The sequence below is a fragment of the Ambystoma mexicanum genome, chromosome 2p (genome assembly GCF_040938575.1).
Source record: "Ambystoma mexicanum isolate Mex_15411 chromosome 2p, UKY_AmexF1_1, whole genome shotgun sequence".
NCBI classification, from domain to species: domain Eukaryota; kingdom Metazoa; phylum Chordata; class Amphibia; order Caudata; family Ambystomatidae; genus Ambystoma; species Ambystoma mexicanum.
Genome location: NC_090923.1, coordinates 1224021792 through 1224042401, shown reverse-complemented (window position 1 = coordinate 1224042401; position 20610 = coordinate 1224021792). Strand labels below are relative to the sequence as shown.

Genomic DNA, 20610 nt, shown 5'->3' with positions numbered 1-20610 from the left:
TAGATGAAAGTCTGACAACACCTTGGGCAAGAAGGAGGGGTGCGCCCGTAGCACCACCCTCGTCTCGTGGAATGTCAAGTAAGGTGGTTTACAAGAGGGGGCCTGGAGCTCTCCCACTCATTGTGCATAGGTGATGGCTACAGGAAACGCTGTTTTCCACGACAAAAATGCCACTGGCGCAGAATACATAAGCTCGAATGGCGGACCCATGAGCCTAATAAGCACAACACTGAGCTCCCACGCCAGGGCCAGAGCCTTCACCAGCAGAAACGAGCGAAATAGTGCTTTGACGAACTACTTGACCAAAAGATGCAAACAGAAGGATGATAGTCGAGACGATATGGTGTAGCGGGAGATAGCCACCAGATGAACCTTGATGGAAGCATGGGCCAGTCCTGCCTTGGACAACGACAAATACGACAGCACCTGCGGAGCAGTGACTCGTAGAGGGTCAATCTTCTGAGTATGGCAAAAAACAGCAAACCTCTTCCACTTGTAGCATTTGAGAGTAAATGAAGCTCTGCCTTGGCGAGCACCAACTTACAATCCACTGGGAGATCGTAGACCACAAACTCTAATGCAGCAGGAGCCAGGCCTTCAGGTTCAGCGATTCTGGGTCGTGGTGCAGAATCGCGCCTCCTTCCCTGGCGAGAAGATCTGCGTCTGCCGGAAGCTTGACTGGACATGCCCGGAAGGTCCGGGTACCATATGTGTCTCGGCCACGCCAGTGCAACAAGGATCATCCTGCACCGGGATCGTCTGGTTTATTGACTAGTCGAAGAAGCAACAGCAACGGAGGGAACGCATACAGAAATAGGCCGTCCCAGGGGAATGAGAATGCGTCTCCCATGCTCCCCTGCTGGGGAAACCTGCCGGCGACCCTCCGGCACTTGGTGTTCGTCGCCGTCGTAAACAGATCGATCTGGGGATTGCCCAATCTGCGGAACAGGTGATCTACTTGGTCTTGCCCTAGTTCCCACTCATGGCAAGAGTGCAGCTCCCGGCTGAGAATCAGAAATGGTGTTCTTCACTCCTGCTAGATGAAACGGGGCAAGGAACATCCCCTGGGCTACGGCCCAGTGCCAAAGGTCCTGCGCTTCTTTTGAGAGCGTCGGGGATCTGTTTCCCCCCCGCTTCCGGATGTAGAACATTGTGGTGGTGTTATCCGTGAAGACCCGTACCACTTTGACCCTTGAGGGCCCAAAACATTGCCCGCAGCGCCAACACGATGTGCAACAACTTCTCCTCCAGTAGCCACAGACCACTTGCATGAAGGCTTCTGGAATGCGCTTCCCATCCTTCCAGGGAGGAGTCGGTCGTGACAGTCTCCTGAAGAGGTGGGATCTGGAAATCTGCACCTGCGGACAGATGTGCGCGCACTGCCCACCACCATATCGCTCGACAAAATCTCTCGTCTAGTGCGACCTTGTCTTCGAAGCTCCCCTTCACTTGTATCCAGTGGGCATAGAGGAACTCCTGCAGAAGACGCATCCGCAGCCTGCACAGCCGAATGAGGTAAATGCATGACGACATCATGCAGAGTAGGGACTTGATGGATCTTATCCTTGCGACCTTCAGGGCCAACAGCCGTTGTACCTTGCCCAAGATGGCGCAATCCTTTCCTCCGACGGAGAGGCCAGGCACAACACTGTTTAGTCGGGCTCCCAGAAACAGTGCGTCCTGCGATTGAGTCAAGCAGGACTTTGCAAAGTTTATAGAGAACCCCAGTTCCGACAGGAGTTGGACTGTCTTCGTCATCTGGTTGACTCCGATGTCCCTTGAGTTCGCACAGATGAGTCTATAGTCCAGGTACACATGGATCCCTCGTAGACGTAGCTGCGTCGCCACAGAGCCAGACACTTGATGAACACTCATGGCGCCGACTTCAACCCGAAGGGAAGGGCCTTGAACTGGTAAGGTTGTCCTTGAACCTTGAAGCGTAGGTACTTGTGGTGTCCCTTGTGTATCAGGATGTGACAATCGGCATCTTCCAAGTCCAGCAATGATAGAAAATCCCCCCCCACTCCAGTTGTCCAAGCATGTGCTGAAGGGTCACCATCCGAAACTTTTGGGACTTTATGTACTTGTTCAGACGCAGAGGTCCAGAATGGGCCTCCAACCGCCAGTGGTCTGACGAGGAAGTAACGAGAGTACACTCCGGAGCTTCTTCGGGACGAGCTTGATCGCCCCCTTTCTTAACATGGCCCGTACCTCCAGCAGCAGCTGAGGGACGTGGTTTTCCTGAAGGGCCACTGGTGGTATCCTGGGATATTTCCGTTGGAACTCTAGGTTGTGGCAGTGGGCAAGAGCGTCCAGCAACCAACGGTCGGTGGAGAGGGTCTTCCACACGCTGATTAAGTTCGTCAGCCGGCCTCCCAGCGGGGTCCACGGGTGGGGGCCCGACTGCACGGCCTGTTCAATCTTGCTTTGTCGTCGAAGCGCTGCCTTGGCGAGGGAGTCTGCCTCCAGACTTGGCGCGGCTCCTGTAGGTCTCCTGGGCCGATGAGCAGGGGGGGGGGGGGAAATCGGAAGCTGACGGTAGGACGAGACACCTCCTCCGAATTTTAGAGGAACTTTTGGATTACCCACCGTAGCTGAAGTGTGCCCAGGGCACGAGCCGCCTGTCTGCTTTGATGGCCTGGAGAGACTTGTCTATTTTTCCAAACAAATTGTCCCCATCGAAGGGCATGTCCAACACGTTCGACTGAAAATCCTGGTGGAAATGCGTGGCCCTCAGCCAGCCTCTTCGACTAAGGCAAACGCTATTGCCCATCTGGCAGAATCCTGTACCGACAATGTCCGTGGCCACTGTAATGGCGTGGTCCGAAGCCACCTTGCCTTCCTGTAGAATCTCCAAGGCCTCAGCCCGCTTGTCGTCGGGAAGAAAGTCCAGGAAGGGGGGGGGTCATCTTCAACCCAAGTTCCCCATCGTATACGTCACAATGGCGAGGGCGTTAGCGGCACAGGGAGTTTCGAGCACCTCCCTCACTTCCTGCCTACCCCAGACACCCTGGCGCCAGAGGCAAAGTGAACAATGGGACCAAACCTGGTTTGGCGTGCAGAGTAAATCTCAAGAAGGACCCTTTCACAAAGAAATGGCGAAAAAAGAAGACCTGGCCACTTTGACAAAAATAGCACCCTAGGGTGCTTTACTGCAGCTGGGAACGCAGCCCGCGGTAAATGCACACCACGGTAGTTAAAACAAAACCATTGCCACCAGCCATTCAGTGAGGAAAGGGTAACAAACAATGTTATATGAGAAGCTAGACAAAGGGGATACTAGGAAACCCCTCCAGCACCCTATTGTAAAATAGTGTGTGCTGGGTCTAGAAAGTTACAAACGTAAGCAAAGTCAATTTAAGTTTACTGCTCTTGGAAACAGTAGTTTATCCAAGAGAAGGTATTCAAACCTTTGGGAATCTAGAAGACTTCCCTGTGCCACTGCACTGAAAGTGCTGTGTGACACAATGTAAAAGATGATGCCTTTGTGAGATTCCACAACCAAAAGAGAAACAGTTCAAACACATCACATTAAAATGCATGAGAGTGGGAAAAGGGGTCTCTCACTCTCCAGGTTAAAAAAAATCAAGTCCTCACAATCCAGCAAAGTTGCTGGTCTCCAAGCTGGAGGGAATTAGCAAACTTCTGAGAATTCTCCCCAACAACCTCTGCCACTTATGTACCCAGAGGACAGCAGCGTGGGAAGTGTAGAGGACTAGGTTCCAACCCCAGAGGCGCTCCGGCCTTTGGTCAGAAATGACCTGTAGATCCAGGTCCCCTCCCATGCCACCCCATTCAAGGGGGCATATAACATCTTTCCTTACTGCATGGGAGGGGATAACAGACCAGTGGGTACTCAAGACGGTCGCCCAACCACCCCAATTCAGACCGCCGAGACGCCGGATGCCAGACCAACTGCAAATCCTACTGCAAGAGGTGCAGACCCTTCTAGGAAAGGACGCCATACAAGCTGTCCCTATTCTACAGGTAAACTAGGGTATTTATTCAGTGTACTTCCTGGTACCCAAAAAGGATCTCACCATGCGCACTGTGCTAGACTTGCGGCCAGTGAACAAATTTGTCAAACCTCAAAAGTTTTGTATGGTCACTTTAAAGGAAGTGAAGTAGGTTCCCGAAGCTCCCTGTGCTTAGTCTCCAAGGCAACTCAAATGCACTCTGTGGTGATTGGCCGGCTGACTGTCCGGCAAGGAGTGCCACCCTGCTGGGTGACTGACAGCTATGCTGGAATGAATGGGGGAGAACTGATTAAAAAGGTGAGGCTTTTGGCTTGGAAGCTAGAGTCGACCACTGGACGAAGGAACTGAATAAAACTTGAAGAGGACACCTGCTGCAACTCCTGGACTGTTGGTTTGCCCGGTGAAGCCCTGCTGCTGTGCTGAAACTCCAATTTCGCATAGACAGAAGCCCCTGCAAGGACGATTTCTCCCAATGAGTTGATGGGATCAATCAACTCCAAAGTCAGTCACCTGGACATCCATCTCGCGGCTGGTTGAATTTCCAGAGTTGCTGCTGGAAACTGTATAGCCAGGGAGAGGGACACCAGATGGTGTGCGTTGCATTTAAGCTGGCCTAGAGCTTCAGGAAAATCCTCCGGACTCCCAAGAAGCAGGACTGACTGAGCCTGAACCCCCTCAGAGTGCGGGACCCCAGAAACAAGGAAAGGCCACCTCGACCGCCAGGAACCGCAGTGTTGCTATTTGCAGTAGACGCAAGGAGCTTAAACACTAAACAGCCACTGATTTGAAGATTGCCAGTTGCGAGCGGTGACCGTCCCATTGCAGTGCAGGAGTCCCCAGAAGTCCTCCCTCTTGTCCCCACCACTGAGGCCCAGGAACAGTGAGATCGTCAGAGCTGCACAGGAACAGAAATCATCTGCCGCACTTTTTCTTTAATTCAAAAGGTACTGTACAAAGTCTGAGAGAACTAACCTCTTGCTGTAGAGTTTCTTGCATCTTCTACTACTCGCAAGTAATCATCTTGTGGCCCTACATGTGATTCTTCTTTTCTTCAAACACTTCTAAAACATTGTCCAAAGACTTTTCCATTTACCTACCAGAAGTGCTTCATCCTATACAAGAATTTTGCTCATTGACTTTGGCTAAGCCTGTTGAACTGAATGACTCCTCGAGGGATCCAAAAGTATTTGCCTGTTTAAGAATATTTGTGGTCTCTTGTTCTAATAACCTTTTCCTTTTACCAACTTCTAAGAGTATTCTAAATGACAACAGTAAGATATTAATGTCCCCAGCACCGTAGCTATTGAAGTCACTTGTGGGTGTAGGTTGTGTCTGTGGGCCATCCCAAAAGGGTCTTTACTGATTTAGAAAGTGTACAGTTTTGAAGTGCATTTGTGTGTTACTTTTATATTGCTACCTTCTGAAAGTTTATTCTAACCGACTGAAATTGTTTATTCAAGAATACTTGGGTTTAAGAGTTTATTTGAATACTTGTAACTGTAAATCTGTAACTCCACTACAGCTCACATTGCCCCCCTCTTGAGATAAGCCTGGCTGCTCAACACGCTACCAAAACTGTGTAGTACAAGCTTACACCAAAGGTTGGGTTTCCTAAACATGTAGTCAGAGTTGTTTGTAGTGTTCCCAGAGGGTACTGCATACAAACTTTACCTAACAGAGGTATTAGACCCTTGTCCCAAATCCCAGTTTTCTGCATCATACTGGTTCTTGGAAAAACGAGATTGCCCACGAAAGGACCGGCGGGAGCCGCTTTCTCTCTGAGGAAAGGGTTTCTGGGTAATCTGTTGAAGGTACTTCAGTGTCTCATGTTCTTTCTTGGCTGTTTTAAGGGCATTGTCCACCGCCTTGCCAAACAGATTGGTTTCCTCAACGGGTTTGTTAATCAGTGTTGCTTGGCTCTCTGGCTTGAAACCAGAGTTTCTTAGCCATGCAGGTCTCTTGAGCAGGGTACCTTGTGCCAGGGTTCTTCCCGCTGTCTCGTCAGCATCCAGAGTGTTTTTGATCACATTCTGTTTGACCTGCTGCTTGCCTTCTGTAACGATGGTGAGCAACTTGGTCCATGCAGATTCTGGCACTACAAGGCCTTCTTGCAGAAGGTTCCACTGGACGTCTTCATTGCTAGCCAATAGCGTGGTTATTATTGGCTAATCGGGTGAAAAACGCAGCCACAGTAGTTACCCTCTTTCCCAGTGCATAAAGTCTCTTGGACTCATCGGGTGGTGCCTCTCCTGCAGAAAGGGGAACACCAGCCTATTTGCTAGTAGTGGTAACCACTAAAGAATCTGGAGTGGCATGAACTTTGATGTAGGCAGGGTCGGTAGGAGGACGAGGAAAGAGCTTCTCCACCCTAGGGTTCACTGCCCTGGTCTGGGGTGGCGTCAATAAGGAAGGTGGCAATCTCCTCTTGATTGAATTCAACAAAGGGATGGCCTGGCTGGCCAGAGGTTTTTCTTGGAGTATATCCTCCACAAAAATCCGAGTCTGGTAAGCCTCTTGGGTGGCGATCTGAAAATGGTCAGCCGTCTTTTTCAAGATGGCGTTGAACGCCATCTTGTAATCCACTGTGGAGGCTTGGCGAGCCGAGTGGAGGGAGGGGAATCTACGCACAGGACATCTTGGTCCTAGGTGGGAGTAGGAGACATCCAGGGCTGAGCCTCAACCTGACGGCTGTCTTCCCAAACGTCCATAAGACCGCCTGATCATCCACATTGTAGTTTTCCAGAAAGCTGCCATCCTCATCCTGATCAAGTGTGCATAACATCCTCATCTGTGAGGACACAGGTATACTCATGTTGATCCTCCAAGGTCCTTTGAAACTTGGATACAGGTGTAGAATGAAGCCTCTTGGGAGCAAGGGTCTCGGAATAAGAAATGTTTCTAATCTGTCCATGCATCCCTCAAATTTCTCCCTGGTCCATGAGGATGAACCAGTGTGGTTCAGGAGCAGGAAAAAGTTAATCGTCTTCTTTGTGACGTCGAAATTTGTCATCCAAAGTGCCAGACAAAGGCACAGGACTCAGCGTAGTCCCTGCGGGGTTCGGGCCGCTGTAGTCCATCTTTCGACACGTCACTAGGCCGTTCTTTGTGCTTCGCCGCCTCCTTCGACCGTTCCTTCAGTCTAACTGCCGAAGTAATCCTTGCGATGCTCTTGCCAATGGTCGGAGAATCTGGGTGGTCTACCAGCTGAACCTGAGGCTTTACTGTGGATTTTGACACTGGGGGTTGAGTGGTGGATTTAAATCGCCAACCTGGCCTTAAGCAGCGTCTGCGCGTCGTCCTGGAGCATCGACATCCCCGTGTCTTTTAGTGGTAGCGCCCTTTACTTTGGATTGCCCAGTCCGAGGCCGTGGCTGCAGGGAAGGTTGCAGATCATGCCGATCAGAGGATCCCGTTGAAGTTTGACGGTTCCGTTGGCACGCTTGGACTGTGCCGGCCAAAGCAGAACCTTGGGTTGTGCGCTTGGTGTTCTGATAGTGTGCGCCCCTGTCGCTGGGTGATTTACCCATAGCGTGACTCTCGTCAGGACTAGTGGGGTCGGGATGGGCGTCGTGGACCGAGAGCAGTCTACCGTTAGGTCAATGGCGTCTGATACAGAGGCCTTGAAATCGCTAGTGCACCCCAGCCCCCCCCCCCCACATCACTTTCGGGCAGTTGCAACAGCGTGGGAGGAACATTCGGCCTGCGACATGCCGTACGCCACCCACCGCTTCAAGCGGTGCGCCTGAAGAGTCTTAAGCGCAGGAGTCTACAGACCGCAACTTGCTTCTTTGTGGTCAAAGGGAAGAAATTGTTGCACCGAGCGTGCTAGTCTTTCCACTGATATTTGGCCCTGCACGAGGGACAAAATCTAAATTGAGTCTTTTCCATAGCGAAAAACAGTTACAGCAATGACGAAACCCAGGGAACAGAGGGGAAAGAGTAAAGGCATATTTGTAAAGAAAATGTCCACCCGACCCTACTCTTCCTACCGTGTAGGCCAGCCAGAAGGCCCGGCCACGTGGACGGCAGCACCGCCGGGATCAACAGGCATCAAAAGTCTGCAGCAGTCTTCAGCGTTCACACAGGATTCAACTGTCGAAGTGACTTAATGGTAATAACAACAAAGTCGATAATGGCAATAAGGCTATCTCCATGTAAATGCTCCACATTAGGGCGACCAGTAATCTGGGCAGAAAAAAACAATCTGAGGGACCTCGGCACTTGAGGGATTTTGGGTACAAGTCATGGTAGGGATAGTTTTAGACACGCCGATGCAGACATCCCCTTTCAATCCTCAAAAGACAAGATGCAATACTCTGCGTTTACCAGTGGATGTCCAGCCATATGCACAGCATGCGATTCTAAGCAGATTAACAAACATCAGAAGCTACAATTTCTTATTACCAAGCTACAGCCCCCTCTCCCACCTACGATACACCTGGATGCTCTAAGCTACCAAATGTTCTCTGGTAGTAAAGCCTTATACTAACAGTGGAGTTTTTGTACTTCCTCAGATTTGGTTTTATGAAGCCCTTAGTTGGACTTTAGAAAAAAGGTTTTAACAACCCTCCCACAGGCTGGTTCTGAAAAACCCTTAAAACACTATTAGTATTAAAATAATGGCAAACAGAATAGGTACTATGCAATAAGACTACTGAAGTAGGCTGCAGATTAAGCAGCCCACAAAATGCTGTCAAGGCTTGTTTAGGATTTCATTCTGATACTGTGCCAAGAACAGACTGTAAACCATCAGGGAATGTAAAACTAATTAGAGCATGTAGTCTCAAAAATGAAAATGCAGACATCTGTTCTTTTGAGCCCTGATACAAGTGATGTACCTGTTCTGGAGGGAAGTTGTGCAGCAGCTGCCGGATGTTGTTGGAGTACTGGCTATGCCAGTGGCTACAGGCCCAGGCAACACAATCTTGCCAAGACTTTGGACGGTCCGTCACTAGGCTCTTGTAGACTGCTTCAACCACCTCCAAGGACTGCGAACCTGGCAGTTTAAGAGTTCGATCCATAAACTTGGGATCCCTAAAAAATAAAAAATAAATCAGGTCAATCCAAATTGTTGGAAGGCAATGTCAGATTTAACTTGGACCTGAATTAAAGTGGAGGAAATGAGACTTGCAAAAAGGTATTGCGGGGAAATTAATGTGCCATTAAACATGCTTAGAGGTTTCCCAGATGTTTTTTGGGCAGGCCTACAAGGCAATAAAAAGAACTCCGTAAAGACCTGATCTGGTCATTGCTTTACAGTCTTTTATTCAGAATAAGGGAATAGTTTCTTACCTGTAACTCCATTTCTCCAGCATTGGTATCTTTCATGGATTCACATGCTTAGAATATTCCCCGTCAGGCTGGGAATCCTCGGTAAGTTATAGACATTTTCCATAGGAAAAAATTCAGACACTTGTGTCCTATCCACGTCGTTTTGGGCCGCGCACGCCGGCGCCACTAGGACGTAGGGGTATATATAGCTCCGCCCCCGCGGCTCCCTCAGATTTCAGCCCCCAAAGTAGTCAGGGGGGATCTCTGGTTTGCATGCTCAGGGGAGGCCGGCGGGCGCATGTGAATCCATGAAAGATACCAATGCTGGAGAAATGGAGTTACAGTTAAGAAACTATTCCCTTCTCCAGCATTGGATCGTTCATAGATTCACATGCTTAGAATAGATTGTATAGCAGTATCCCCCAACATTGGAGGTGTGTATGCAAACCAACATCACAACAAGCACAGTGCTCACTTACTATGGCAACAGTACATTATAGCATGTTAACTGTAAAAGACACGACACTTTAAAGCATAGTTGCCGAAGGATGCAACCCACTTGGGGCTTACCTTATTGGAACAGATGACGTAGTACTGCCCACCCCATCTGTGTATCTTCAGCATGTTGCTGTGCGAGACAGTAATGCCGGGTAAACGTGTGTGGTACCGACCAGGAAGCGGCCTGGCAGATGGCCCCCAGCGGAATTCTGGACCACAAAGCCGTCGACGACGATGTAGATCTCGTTGAATGGGCCCTTGGACGCTTTTCTAGCGGCTTTCTGGCCTTAGAATGACAAGAAGAAATGGCCGAAGACACCCATCTGGATAGTCCTGGTTTTGAAAGCGCTTTACCCCTAGCCGCAGGGCCATAAACTACGAAGAGTTGTCTCGTGTCTCTGAAGTTTTGAGTGCGATGGAGGTAAAATTGCAAAGCTCTTTTCACGTCCAATGTATGGAGAGTCTTCTCTGCTACTGAAGACGGCGTTGGAAAGAATGTAGGCAACACAATAGCAGCGTGTTTATGGAACACGGAAGGCACTTTAGGTATGAAATGCGGGTTAGTGGCCAGCACTACTTTATTACTGAAAAACCTCAAATACGGAGGGTCGATCACTAGAGCTTGTATTTCCGACAGGTGACGAGCAGAAGTAATGGCCACCAGGAAAGCCAATTTCCAAGACAAGAATTTTAATGATGTCGATGATATTGGTTCAAAGGGGGGTTTCATCAGGGCTGCCAGGACCAGACTCCAGATCGGAGGAAACTTCTTCTTGGGAGGAAAGGTTCTAAACAACCCTTTAAGGAAGTGTTTAACTAGGCGGTCACTGAACAGTGGAGTGTAATGTCTCTTCCGAGTAAATCTCGGAATGGCAGCTAGATGCACCTTTATGGATGAAACAGATAACCCGTTATTTGCCAGGAGCAGCAAGTATGGTAGGATTTGTTCCGGTGTGATCGCCCGCGGGACCAGAGCTAGTTGACCTGCGCACCATATGCAGAACCTTTTCAATTTGTATGTGTATGAAGCGTTCGTGGAAGGTGCCCTTGCGGCTTGCAAAATACGACGGCAATCCGCTGGAATCGCTAACGCGCCAAACTCGGCGAAATCAGGAGCCAGGCCGTCAGACTGAGGCTGTCCGGGTCGTGATGCCAAACGGTCCCTTTCTCCTGAGATAGAAGGTTGGGGATCTTCTGGAACCTCATTGGTTCTGCCGCTGAGAGGTGAAGTAGATCGGAGCCCAACCACTTGTCTGGCCCAATACGGGCCACCAGGATCACCCGACAAGGAGATCTGTGGATCCATTGCAGAGTCCGACGGATGAGAGGGAATGGGGGGGGGGTGGGGGGGGGGGAAGTCCGACGGATGAGAGGGAATGGGGGGGGGGGGGAAGGCATACAGAAACTTGCCCGTCCACGGGAAGGAGAACGCGTCCCCTAGCGAGTCTAGTTGTGGCCACCTGCTCGCGTACTGGGAGCATTTCTTGTGGTCTCTTGTCACAAAGAGATCGAGGGCCGGATGACCCCATGCCGCGAAGATCCGGTGCAGTTGCTGATCGTTCAGTTCCCATTCGTGTAGACAATTCATCTCTCTGCTGAGAGCGTCTGCTTGCACATTTTTTTACTCCTGGTAAGTGGAACGCCAACAGATGTATGTCGTGTTGTAGGGCCCAATGCCAGATCTCCTGGGCTTCCGTCGATAGGCTCCTGGAGCGTGTTCCTCCCTGCTTCCGTAGATAAAACATGGTTGTCGTGTTGTCTGTCATTCTCACCACCGAGCCCTTTATCTGTGGCAGAAAGGATTTCAGGGCCCAACGCACCGCCCTCAACTCTAGCAGGTTGATGTGGAGGGAGGACTCTTCCGATGACCAACGACCCTGAACCTGTAAGGAGTCCAGATGAGCTCCCCACCCAGTTAGAGAAGCATCCGTAACCACTGTCTTCTGGAACGCAGGCTCCAGTAAGGGCATTCCCTTCGCTAGGTGTATGGAGATTCTCCACCATTGAAGCGCCTGCACGAGCTGGCCGTTGATGGTCAACTTGTCCGACCAGCGTCCTCGAGTCTGTGTCCGCCAAGAATTCTTGAAGAGGCCTCATGAAGAGGCAACAGTTGTTTATCAAGGGTATGCAGGACGACATGGTCCCCAGCAGGGACATGTACCTTCGTACTGACACTTTGGTGTTGATCTCCCATTCCGATGACTTTTGTTGCAGTCTGTGAATCCTTTCGGGGGATGGCTTCACCAGTCCCGACTGTGTGTGGAACTCTGCTCCCAAAAAGACCAAGGTCCTTGAAGGCTTTAACGAGGACTTGTCGAAGTTCACTGCGAAGCCCAAACGTTGCAGGCGGGCCAGGGTGGCATCTAGGCTTTCTTGTGCCCTTTCTGGAGACCGTCCCCTCACTAGCCAATCGTCTAAATAAGGGTACACATGGTGACCTTCCTTTCTGAGCCAAGCTGCTATTGGAGCCAGACATTTGGTGAACGTCCTGGGGGACGATTTTAGGCCGAACGGGAGGACCTTGAACTGATAGTGGGTTCTTCCGACGACGAACCGCAGAAATCTTTTGTGCCGGCGACGCATCAGGATATGGAAGTATGCGTCCTGAACGTCTAGTGATGACAAATAATCTCCGGGTTGTATCGTTCGGACCACCTCCTGAAGCGTCAGCATTTTGAATTTTAAATTCTTGAGCAGTTTGTTGAGCGCTCGTAGATCCAGAATGGGACGCCATTTTCCATTTGGTTTCTTGACGACAAAGTACCAGGAGTACACTCCCTGCCCTTTTTCTGCCACCAGTTCTATTGCCCCTTTCTGCAGCATAAGCGCCACCTCCTGTAGCAGTACTTGAAGGTGGGGCTGGGCCGAGAACACCGGTGGAATGTGTGGTGGCTTGCCCTTGAACTGTAGAGCGTGGCCCAGATGAATCGGGTCTAAAACCCATCAGTCTGTTATGCACTCCCACTCGTCGATGTGACGAGACACTCTACTCCCCAGGACGCCCTGAAGCAGGTCATTGTTGGTTCTTGGTTTGTTTATCTTTCGTCAACGAAGGGTAGGCACTCCGTCGTCTGGAGGCTTGGTAATCTCTTCCTCTACTCAAGGATTGGGCCGCACGCCTGTAGCCTTGGGACGAGTAGGAGGGTCTGCTGAAACCTCAGTCTCTAGATGACCCAAACCGGGAGTTACCAGAGGCCCCTCTGAAAGGACGAAAGGAACGAAAATTCCTACCACTCTGCAGGGCTCCGAGTGACCTTCAGGCCCTCTTGACAGACATGATCCAAAATCGGGATGGCGAATATGGATTTCCTTCTCTTGCCCATATGAACCAATAGGAAACAATCCTTTTTCTCCTCTTCAGGAACTAGGCCAAACTCCGAACACGCCTTACTCATCATGGCATGGAATGCACCCACGTCGTCAGGCGGCGATGGATGTGCCGGACTTCTCTGAGCTTCCACCTCCGCTTCAGAGTCCCAAGTTGGGTCCCTTGAGGGGGATAGTGAGCTGTGTGAACCTGATCGCTCACGGTCAGAGTCCTGTAGTTCTCCTTCTACTTGCAGGGTAGGACAATCTTCCGGCACGTGGGAAGCGGCCGTAATCCTGGTCGCCGAGCGAGGAGCCGGGCCCGGCTCGTCGACGAATGGCGTAGACTATCCGTGTCGGGGCCCCAGGCTGGGGTATTTGTGTGTCCAAACGCTGTAACAGTTTCTGTAGCGTATTTAGCACTTCCAAGGACAGAACCGCCTGGGGGGTTCAGTAATGATGAGGTAGTAGGGATGGAACCCACACCCAAGAGCGACATTGCGCTGGTCGGTTGCAGACCCAGATCGGTTGGGCGCGCGACCGTGTCGCGTTCCTCGTCAGCCAACGATGTAGAAAGTCGCCTCTGGTTGAAGCAGGGCCTCCGGCGGGACGGGATCGAAGACCTCCGGCTGCCATCCCATCGACGGGACCACTGTCGACGATATGTTTCCTACCGCTGCAGTCTGACATGCGGGAGGAGCCGCCGATGACACAGGCGTCGACGAGCGGGTGGTCAGCGAAGCCAATGGCGCAGGGCCTTGGTGTTCCCGCCGCTTTTGGGGCCGACTTACTGGCCGCGGCCTCTCGACTCAAGGTAGACTTATGACGGTCTCCTGAGGAGGATTTAGAGGATTCTTTTCTCTCCTTTTTAGATGAGGAGGAAGATGGAGCCTTGTGTGAAGATGAGGAGGCTTTCGAATGTTTCTCCGAGGGTCGTCTTTCGGCCGACTCCGAGGTTCGTTTCTCAGCAGCACGTGCCTTCTTCGTCAGGGGTTCCGACTTACTTTTTGAGGCCGTGGAGCCCACCTCCGATGCCGGGTACGCACCCGCTCCGTCGTTGAGCCAATCGACCAGGCGTCTTTTTCAATTTTTGAAGGTCTTCTGGGAGAAACCCTGACAGATTTCACAAGTGTCCGCCGTGTGGTGAGGATGAAGGCAGTAAATGCAGTCCATATGACCATCCCCCACGTACACCTTAAGGCCGCACGTAGCACACGAACGAAACAACGCCTTTCCAGACATTCTCTTGAAAAGAACAAACAGTCGCAGAAGAACAGCCTAACCAAATAGTAGATCCGGGAGGTAATCCCACCACTTTGGAAGACGGTTGAAATCTGAGGGAGTCGCGGGGGTGGAGCTATATATACCCCTACGTCCTAGTGGCGCCGGCGTGCGCGGCCCAAAACGACGTGGATAGGACACAAAAGTGTCTGAATTTTTTCCTATGGAAAATGTCTATATAACTTACCGAGGATTCCCAGCCGGACGACGGGGAATATTCTAAGCATGTGAATCCATGAAAGATCCAATGCTGGAGAATTCTCTTTACATTGTTAAGATAATAAATGTGCAAGATAGCGATACAGCTCTCTTTTTTCGGCTACATCATTCACCAAACTTGGTATATGCACAACATCCACTTGAGTTTTCTACTGTTCCTTTATATTTTTCACCCCTACATCCCGAATATAAGGAACAAGTTACTTACCTGTAACTATTTTTCTCCAGCATGGGTCTGGTATGAATTCACATGCTCATGATGTTAGGGAGAGTTCTCAGAAATGTGCTAATTCCCTCCACCTTAGAGACCCCCAGCAACTTTGCTGGATTTTGAGGACTTGATTTTTTTTTAACCTGGAGAGGGTGAGACCCTTTTTCCCACTCATTTATTTTAATGTGATTTTGAACTTTGTGTTCTTTGGTTATGGAGCCTGACAAACTCCATAGGCATACTCTTTTACATTGTGTCACACAGCACCTTCAGTGCAGTGGCACAGGGAAGTCTTCCAGATTTCCCAAAGGTTTAAATACCTTCTCTGGGATAAACTGTTTCCCAGAGCATTAAACTGAAATTGAATTTTACATTTGTAACTTTCTAGACCCAGCACACACTATCTTACAATAGGGTGCTAGAGGGGTTCCTAGTATCCCCTTTGTCTAGCTTCTCATGTAACATTTTTGTTACCCTTTACTCACTGAATGGCTGGTGGCAGTGGTTTCATTTTAACTATCGTGGTGTGCATTTACCACGGGCTGCTTTCGCAGCTGCAGTAAAGCACCCAAAAATGCAACTTTTGTCAAAATGGCCCGGGTCTTTTTTTGCCATTTTTTTGTGGAAATGTCCTTGAGATTTACTCTGCGCGCCAAACCAGGTTTGGTCAGATTGTTCGCTTTGCCTTTGGCAGGATTCACAAGTGAAGCCCGCCTCTGGCTCCAGGGTGTCTTGGGTAGGCAGGAAGTGAGAGTGAGGGAGGTGCCCAAAACTCCCTGTAATTAGTCTCCTAGGAGACCCAAATGCACTCTGTGGTGATTGGTCGGCTGAATGTCCAGCAAGAACAGCCACCCTGCTGGGTGACTGAAAGCTAGTCTGGAAAGAATGGGAGAGAAATTAATAAAAGGCGAGGCTTTGGGCTTGGAAGGCCGTCAACCACTGGACGAATTCACCGAAGAACTTCAAGAGGACGCCTGCTGCAACTCCTGGACCGTTGGTTTGCCGTTGAAGCCCTGTTGCTGGGCTGAAACTACAAATTTGCATCGACAAAGAAGCCTCTGCAATGACTTCTCCTCCCCTTGAGTTCTTGGGACCAATCAACTGCAAAGTAAGACACCTGGACATCCATCTTGGAGTTGGTTCAAGTTCCACAGAGTTTCTGCTGGAAACCATATAGCCTGAGGGAGGAACACCAGTTTGTGTGTTGCTTTTAAGCTGGCCAAGAGCTCCAGGAAGATCCTCCGGACTCCCAGGAAGCAGGACTGAATGAGCCTGAGCCCCCTCAACAAAGCGCGGGACCACAGAAGCAAGGAAAGTCCATCTAGACAGCCAGGAACCACAGTGTTGCTATTTGCGGTAGACGCAAGGAGCTGAAACACTGAACAGCCACTGATTTGAAGATTCCCGGTTGCGAGCGGTGACCATCCCTTTAATTGCAGTGCAGGAGTCTCCAGAAGTCCCCCCCTCTTGTCTTGACTGAGGCCCAGTAACAGTGAGAGCTGCAGAGCTGCTCAGGAACTGAGTTCATCTGCTGCACTTTTTCTTTAATACAAAGGTACTGTAAAAAGTCAGAACTTACCTCCTACTGTAGAGTTGCTTGCATCTTCTACTACTCACAAGTGTAATAAGCTTGTAGGCCCTTTTGATTCTTCTTTTCTTCAAAGACTTTTAAAACATTGTGCAAAGACTTTTCTACTTACCTACCAGAAGTGCTGCATCCTATATAAGACTTTTGCCCATTGACTTTGGCTTAGCCTATTGTACTGAATGACTCTTATTGGGGGATCCAAAAGTATTTGCCTGCTTAAGAATATTTGTGGTCTCTTGTTCTATTAACTTTTTCCTTTTACCAACTTCTAAGAGTATTCCAAATGCAAACAGTAAGTTATTAATGTCCCCAGCACCCTAACTACTGAAGTCACGTGAGGGTGTAGGTTGCGTTTGTGGGCCACCCCAAAAGGATCTTTCCTGATTTGGAAACTAAGAGTGTACAGTATTGAAGTGTATTTGAGTGTTACTTTTTATATTGCTCCCTTCTGAAGAAGGCTTATTCTAAATGACAAATTATTAATGTATTCAAGAAACCTTAAGTTTAAGAGTTTATTTGAATACTTGTAACTGTAAATCTCTGTGCAACTCCACTACAGCTCAAATGACCCCTCTTGAGATAAGCCTAGCTGCTCAACATTACCAAAACTGTGTTGTAAAAGCTTATACCAAAGGTTGGGTTTTCTATACCTGTAGTCAGAGTTGTTTGTAGTGTTCCCAGAGGAACTTTGCCTAACACATGAATATTCCAGTCAGGCTGGGAATCCTTGGTGAAGAAAAAATCAGTTTAATTTCTGAACTGTCTTTCTCCCAACACACTATCACTGAGCTCTGGGTCATACTGCCCCAGCCTATCACTGCCCTCTACCTAAGCCCCTTATCTGGCAGCAATCTTCAGATTTGGTAGCACGTAAAATGGCAGTACGACCAAGAGACGAGTCGCAGAGGGGTAGGCGGGAGGGTTCGCATGTGAATCTATGCCAGACCCATGCTGGAGAACAGTTACAGGTACATAACTTGTTCCTTCTCCAGCATGGGGTCTGGCATGCATTCAAATGCTCATGAATAAAGAATACATAGCAATACACAGATGCACAACCACAGGAGGTGGCAAGGTTCAATATAAGCATCCCTTACCTCCTCATCAGGTTCACCTTCAACCAAACAGGTTGCGCAGCACTGCTTGGCCGACTCAACCCTGGAATCCCCGACGACGCAGTAGAATCTCGAAGGTGTGCGCCGACCTCCACGTAGCAGCCCTGCTGATGTCCAGCAGGGACACACCAGACAGGATCTCTGTCGTTGCAGCGATCACTCTGGTCGAGTGGGCTCAGATGGCCAGGCAACAGTCAGTTTATCAACCAGTGACAATGGGTGATGCAGCCGGAGGGCCACCTGGAAATGGAAGCCTTGAAGAAGGCCTTCCCATGGTTCACAGGGCCAAAGTTCACGACCAGTTGTGACGTCTTCCGGAAACTGTGCGGTCCAGATAGAACTTGAGCGCTGTAGCCACATCCAGCGAGTACAAAGTCCTCCCGGCCGGCGACAAAGGTGTCCGGAAAAATAAAAGGCAACACCAAGGGCTCGTTTAGATGAAAGTCCGACGGCACCTTGGGCATGAAGGAGTGGTGCGTCCGCAGCACCACCCTCGTGTCTAGAAAGGTCAGATAAGGTGGCCTACAGGACAGGGACTGAATCTCACACTCGTCGTGCAGATGTGATTGCCACGAGGAAAGCCGTCTTCCACGATAAGAACTTCAGTGGAACTGTCTGCATAGGTTTGAATGGAGGGCCCATGAGCCTAGTCAGCACCACATTAAGCTCCCACGCCGGGGCTGGAGAACTTCACCGGCGGGAACAAACAGAACAGTTCCTTAATAAACTCCTTAACCAGACTGTGACCATAACGACGACCATCCCGGAGATCTGGTGTAGCGGGAGATGGCCACCAGATGAACCTTGTTGGAAGCCTGGTCCAGCCCTGCTTTGGCCAAAGACAGCAAATGCAGCAGCACCTGCGGAGCCGTGACTTGTAGAGGGTCGATCTTCTGTGTACGGCACCAAACGGCGAACCTCTACCATTTATATCCATACCATTTGAGAGGTGTTGCCATGGCAAGCACTTCCTTACAATCCACTGGGAGGTCGTAGCCACCAAACTCTAACGCTGCAGGAGCCAGGCCTTCAGGTTCAGCGATCCTGGGTCGTGATGCAGAATTGCGTCTCCTTCTCTGGCTAGAAGATCTGTGACCACCGGAAGCTTGACTGGAGGGGACGCCGACATGTCGAGAAGGTCCGGGTAACAGATCTGCCTCGGCCACGCTGGTGCGACAAGGATAATCCTGCACCGGGACCTTCCGAGTTGATGGACTAGTCGAAGAAGCAACGGCAACGGAGGGAACGCTTACAGAAACAGACCATACCAGGGGAATGAGAATGCATCCCCCATGCTCCCTGATGGGGGAAACCTGCTGGCAAACCTCCGACACTGTTCGTCGCTGCCGCAAATAGATCTGGGGATTGCCCCATCTGCGGAACAGGTGATCCCAAGATGGCCGCTATCCTCTCCTCCAACAGAGATGCCACGAACACTGTTGAGTCAGGCTCCCAGAAACAGCACGTCCTGGGATTGAATCAAGCAGCACTTTGCATAGTTCACTGAGAACCCCAGATCCTTCAGTAGGTGCACGGTCTTCGCCATATGGTCAACAGCGATCTCCTTCTAGCTGGCCCGGAAGAGCCAGTCGTCCAGATAAGGGTAGACGTGAATCCCCCGCAGTCACAGCTGAGCCGCCACTGGCGCCAGGCACTTGAAGACCCATGGTGCAGACTTCAGTCAAAGGTAAGGGCTTTGAATTGGTAGTGCTTCCCTTGCACCACGAAACGCAGGAACTTGCAGTACACCTTGTGAATGGGGATGTGGAAGTATGCATCCTCTAATTCCAGCAACGACAGGAAGTCCACCTCTTCCAGCTGCCCGAGCACGTGCTGAAGAGTGACCATGCAGAATTTTTGTGACTATGTACTTGTACAGTCAAAGGTCGAGAATGGGCCTACAGCCCTCGGTCTTCTTTCTAACGACAAAGTACCTAGAGTACACTCCGGAATCTCTTCGGGACGAGCTCTATCGTGCCTTTTTTCAGCATGGCCTACACTTCCAGCAACAGCTGAGGGACGTGGTTTTCCTGCCGGGCCACTGGTGGTATTCTGGGACACTCCCATTGAAATTCGAGAGGGTCTGCGTGGGCGAGAGCGTCCAGCACCTAACGGTCGGTGGAGATGGTCTTCCACCCGCTGATAAAGTTTGCCAGCCAGCCTCTCACCAGGGTGCACGGGTGGGGGCCCGACGCCACGGCTGGTTTAATCCTGCTTGGACGTTTAAGGGCCTCCTTGGGGACACTGGCAACGACGTCGTCCTCCAGAGGTCTTGGAGTGGGCCCTGTTCGTCTCCTGGGCCGAAGAGCAGGAGGGTTGGCGGTAAGAAGAGGATCCCTCGCCGAACCACTTGGAGGATCCTTGGGACTTGCTGCCTGAGGTCCGAAAGGACGGCTTCCGCTGCTGAATAGCTCCCCGTCAGTCTTTATGGCTTGGAGAGACTCATCCACAGCCTTCCCGAACAAATTGTCCCCATCGAAGGGCATGTCCAGCACATTCGCCTGAACGTCCAGCCCAAAGTTGGTGGCCTTGAGCCAGCCAAGATGAAGGCAAACGCTGTTGCCCATTTGTCGGAATTCTGCGTCAACGTTTGTGGCCACTGTGATGGCCTGGTCCGATGCCACCTCACCATCCTACATGATCTGCAATGCTTCCGACCTCTTGTCGGGAAGTCCAGGATGGGAGCCATCTTGAACCACAACTCCCGAGCCAGGATGGCGAGGGCGTTGGTGGCCTTGATGGTAGTTGCTGCAGAATAGATGACCCGTCATCCCATGGCATCTAACTTCTTGCCCTCGCTGTCCGGTGGGGTGGCAGCCTCCGTGGCCAAACCAACCAAGGACTTCTTCCTGGCAGCTGCGGACACCACAGAATCCAGGGAAGGCTGGGCCCGGAGTCCGGGACCCTATACTACCTCGAGGCGATCCCTCTTCGCCAGGGCCATGGAAGGGTTCTTCATGAGCGCCAAACCCTCGTCCCAAATTTCATCCATGAGTGGGGCTGAGGATGGTCTTTCTCTTTGCCTCTCTGCGCTGATATAAGAAGTCCTCATCCTTTTCCTCCGGAGCAAGCTGAAAAAGTTTGGCACCCTGGAGACCAAGTGGAACAAACAAATCACGTCCAGCGGTGAAGATCTGGGCGGCG

The 20610-nt window shown here is 50.7% G+C and overlaps 1 protein-coding gene across 1 annotated transcript in view; it reads right to left on the bottom strand.

Annotated features, from left to right (window-relative positions):
• Positions 1 to 20610, bottom strand: part of UBA1 (ubiquitin like modifier activating enzyme 1) — a gene marked incomplete in the record, with an annotated part of 790705 nt that overhangs the window by 224160 nt on the left and 545935 nt on the right. Inside the window, 1 exon segment of the mRNA XM_069645505.1 lies at positions 8816 to 9011. Coding sequence (XP_069501606.1) covers positions 8816 to 9011 — 196 coding nt within the window.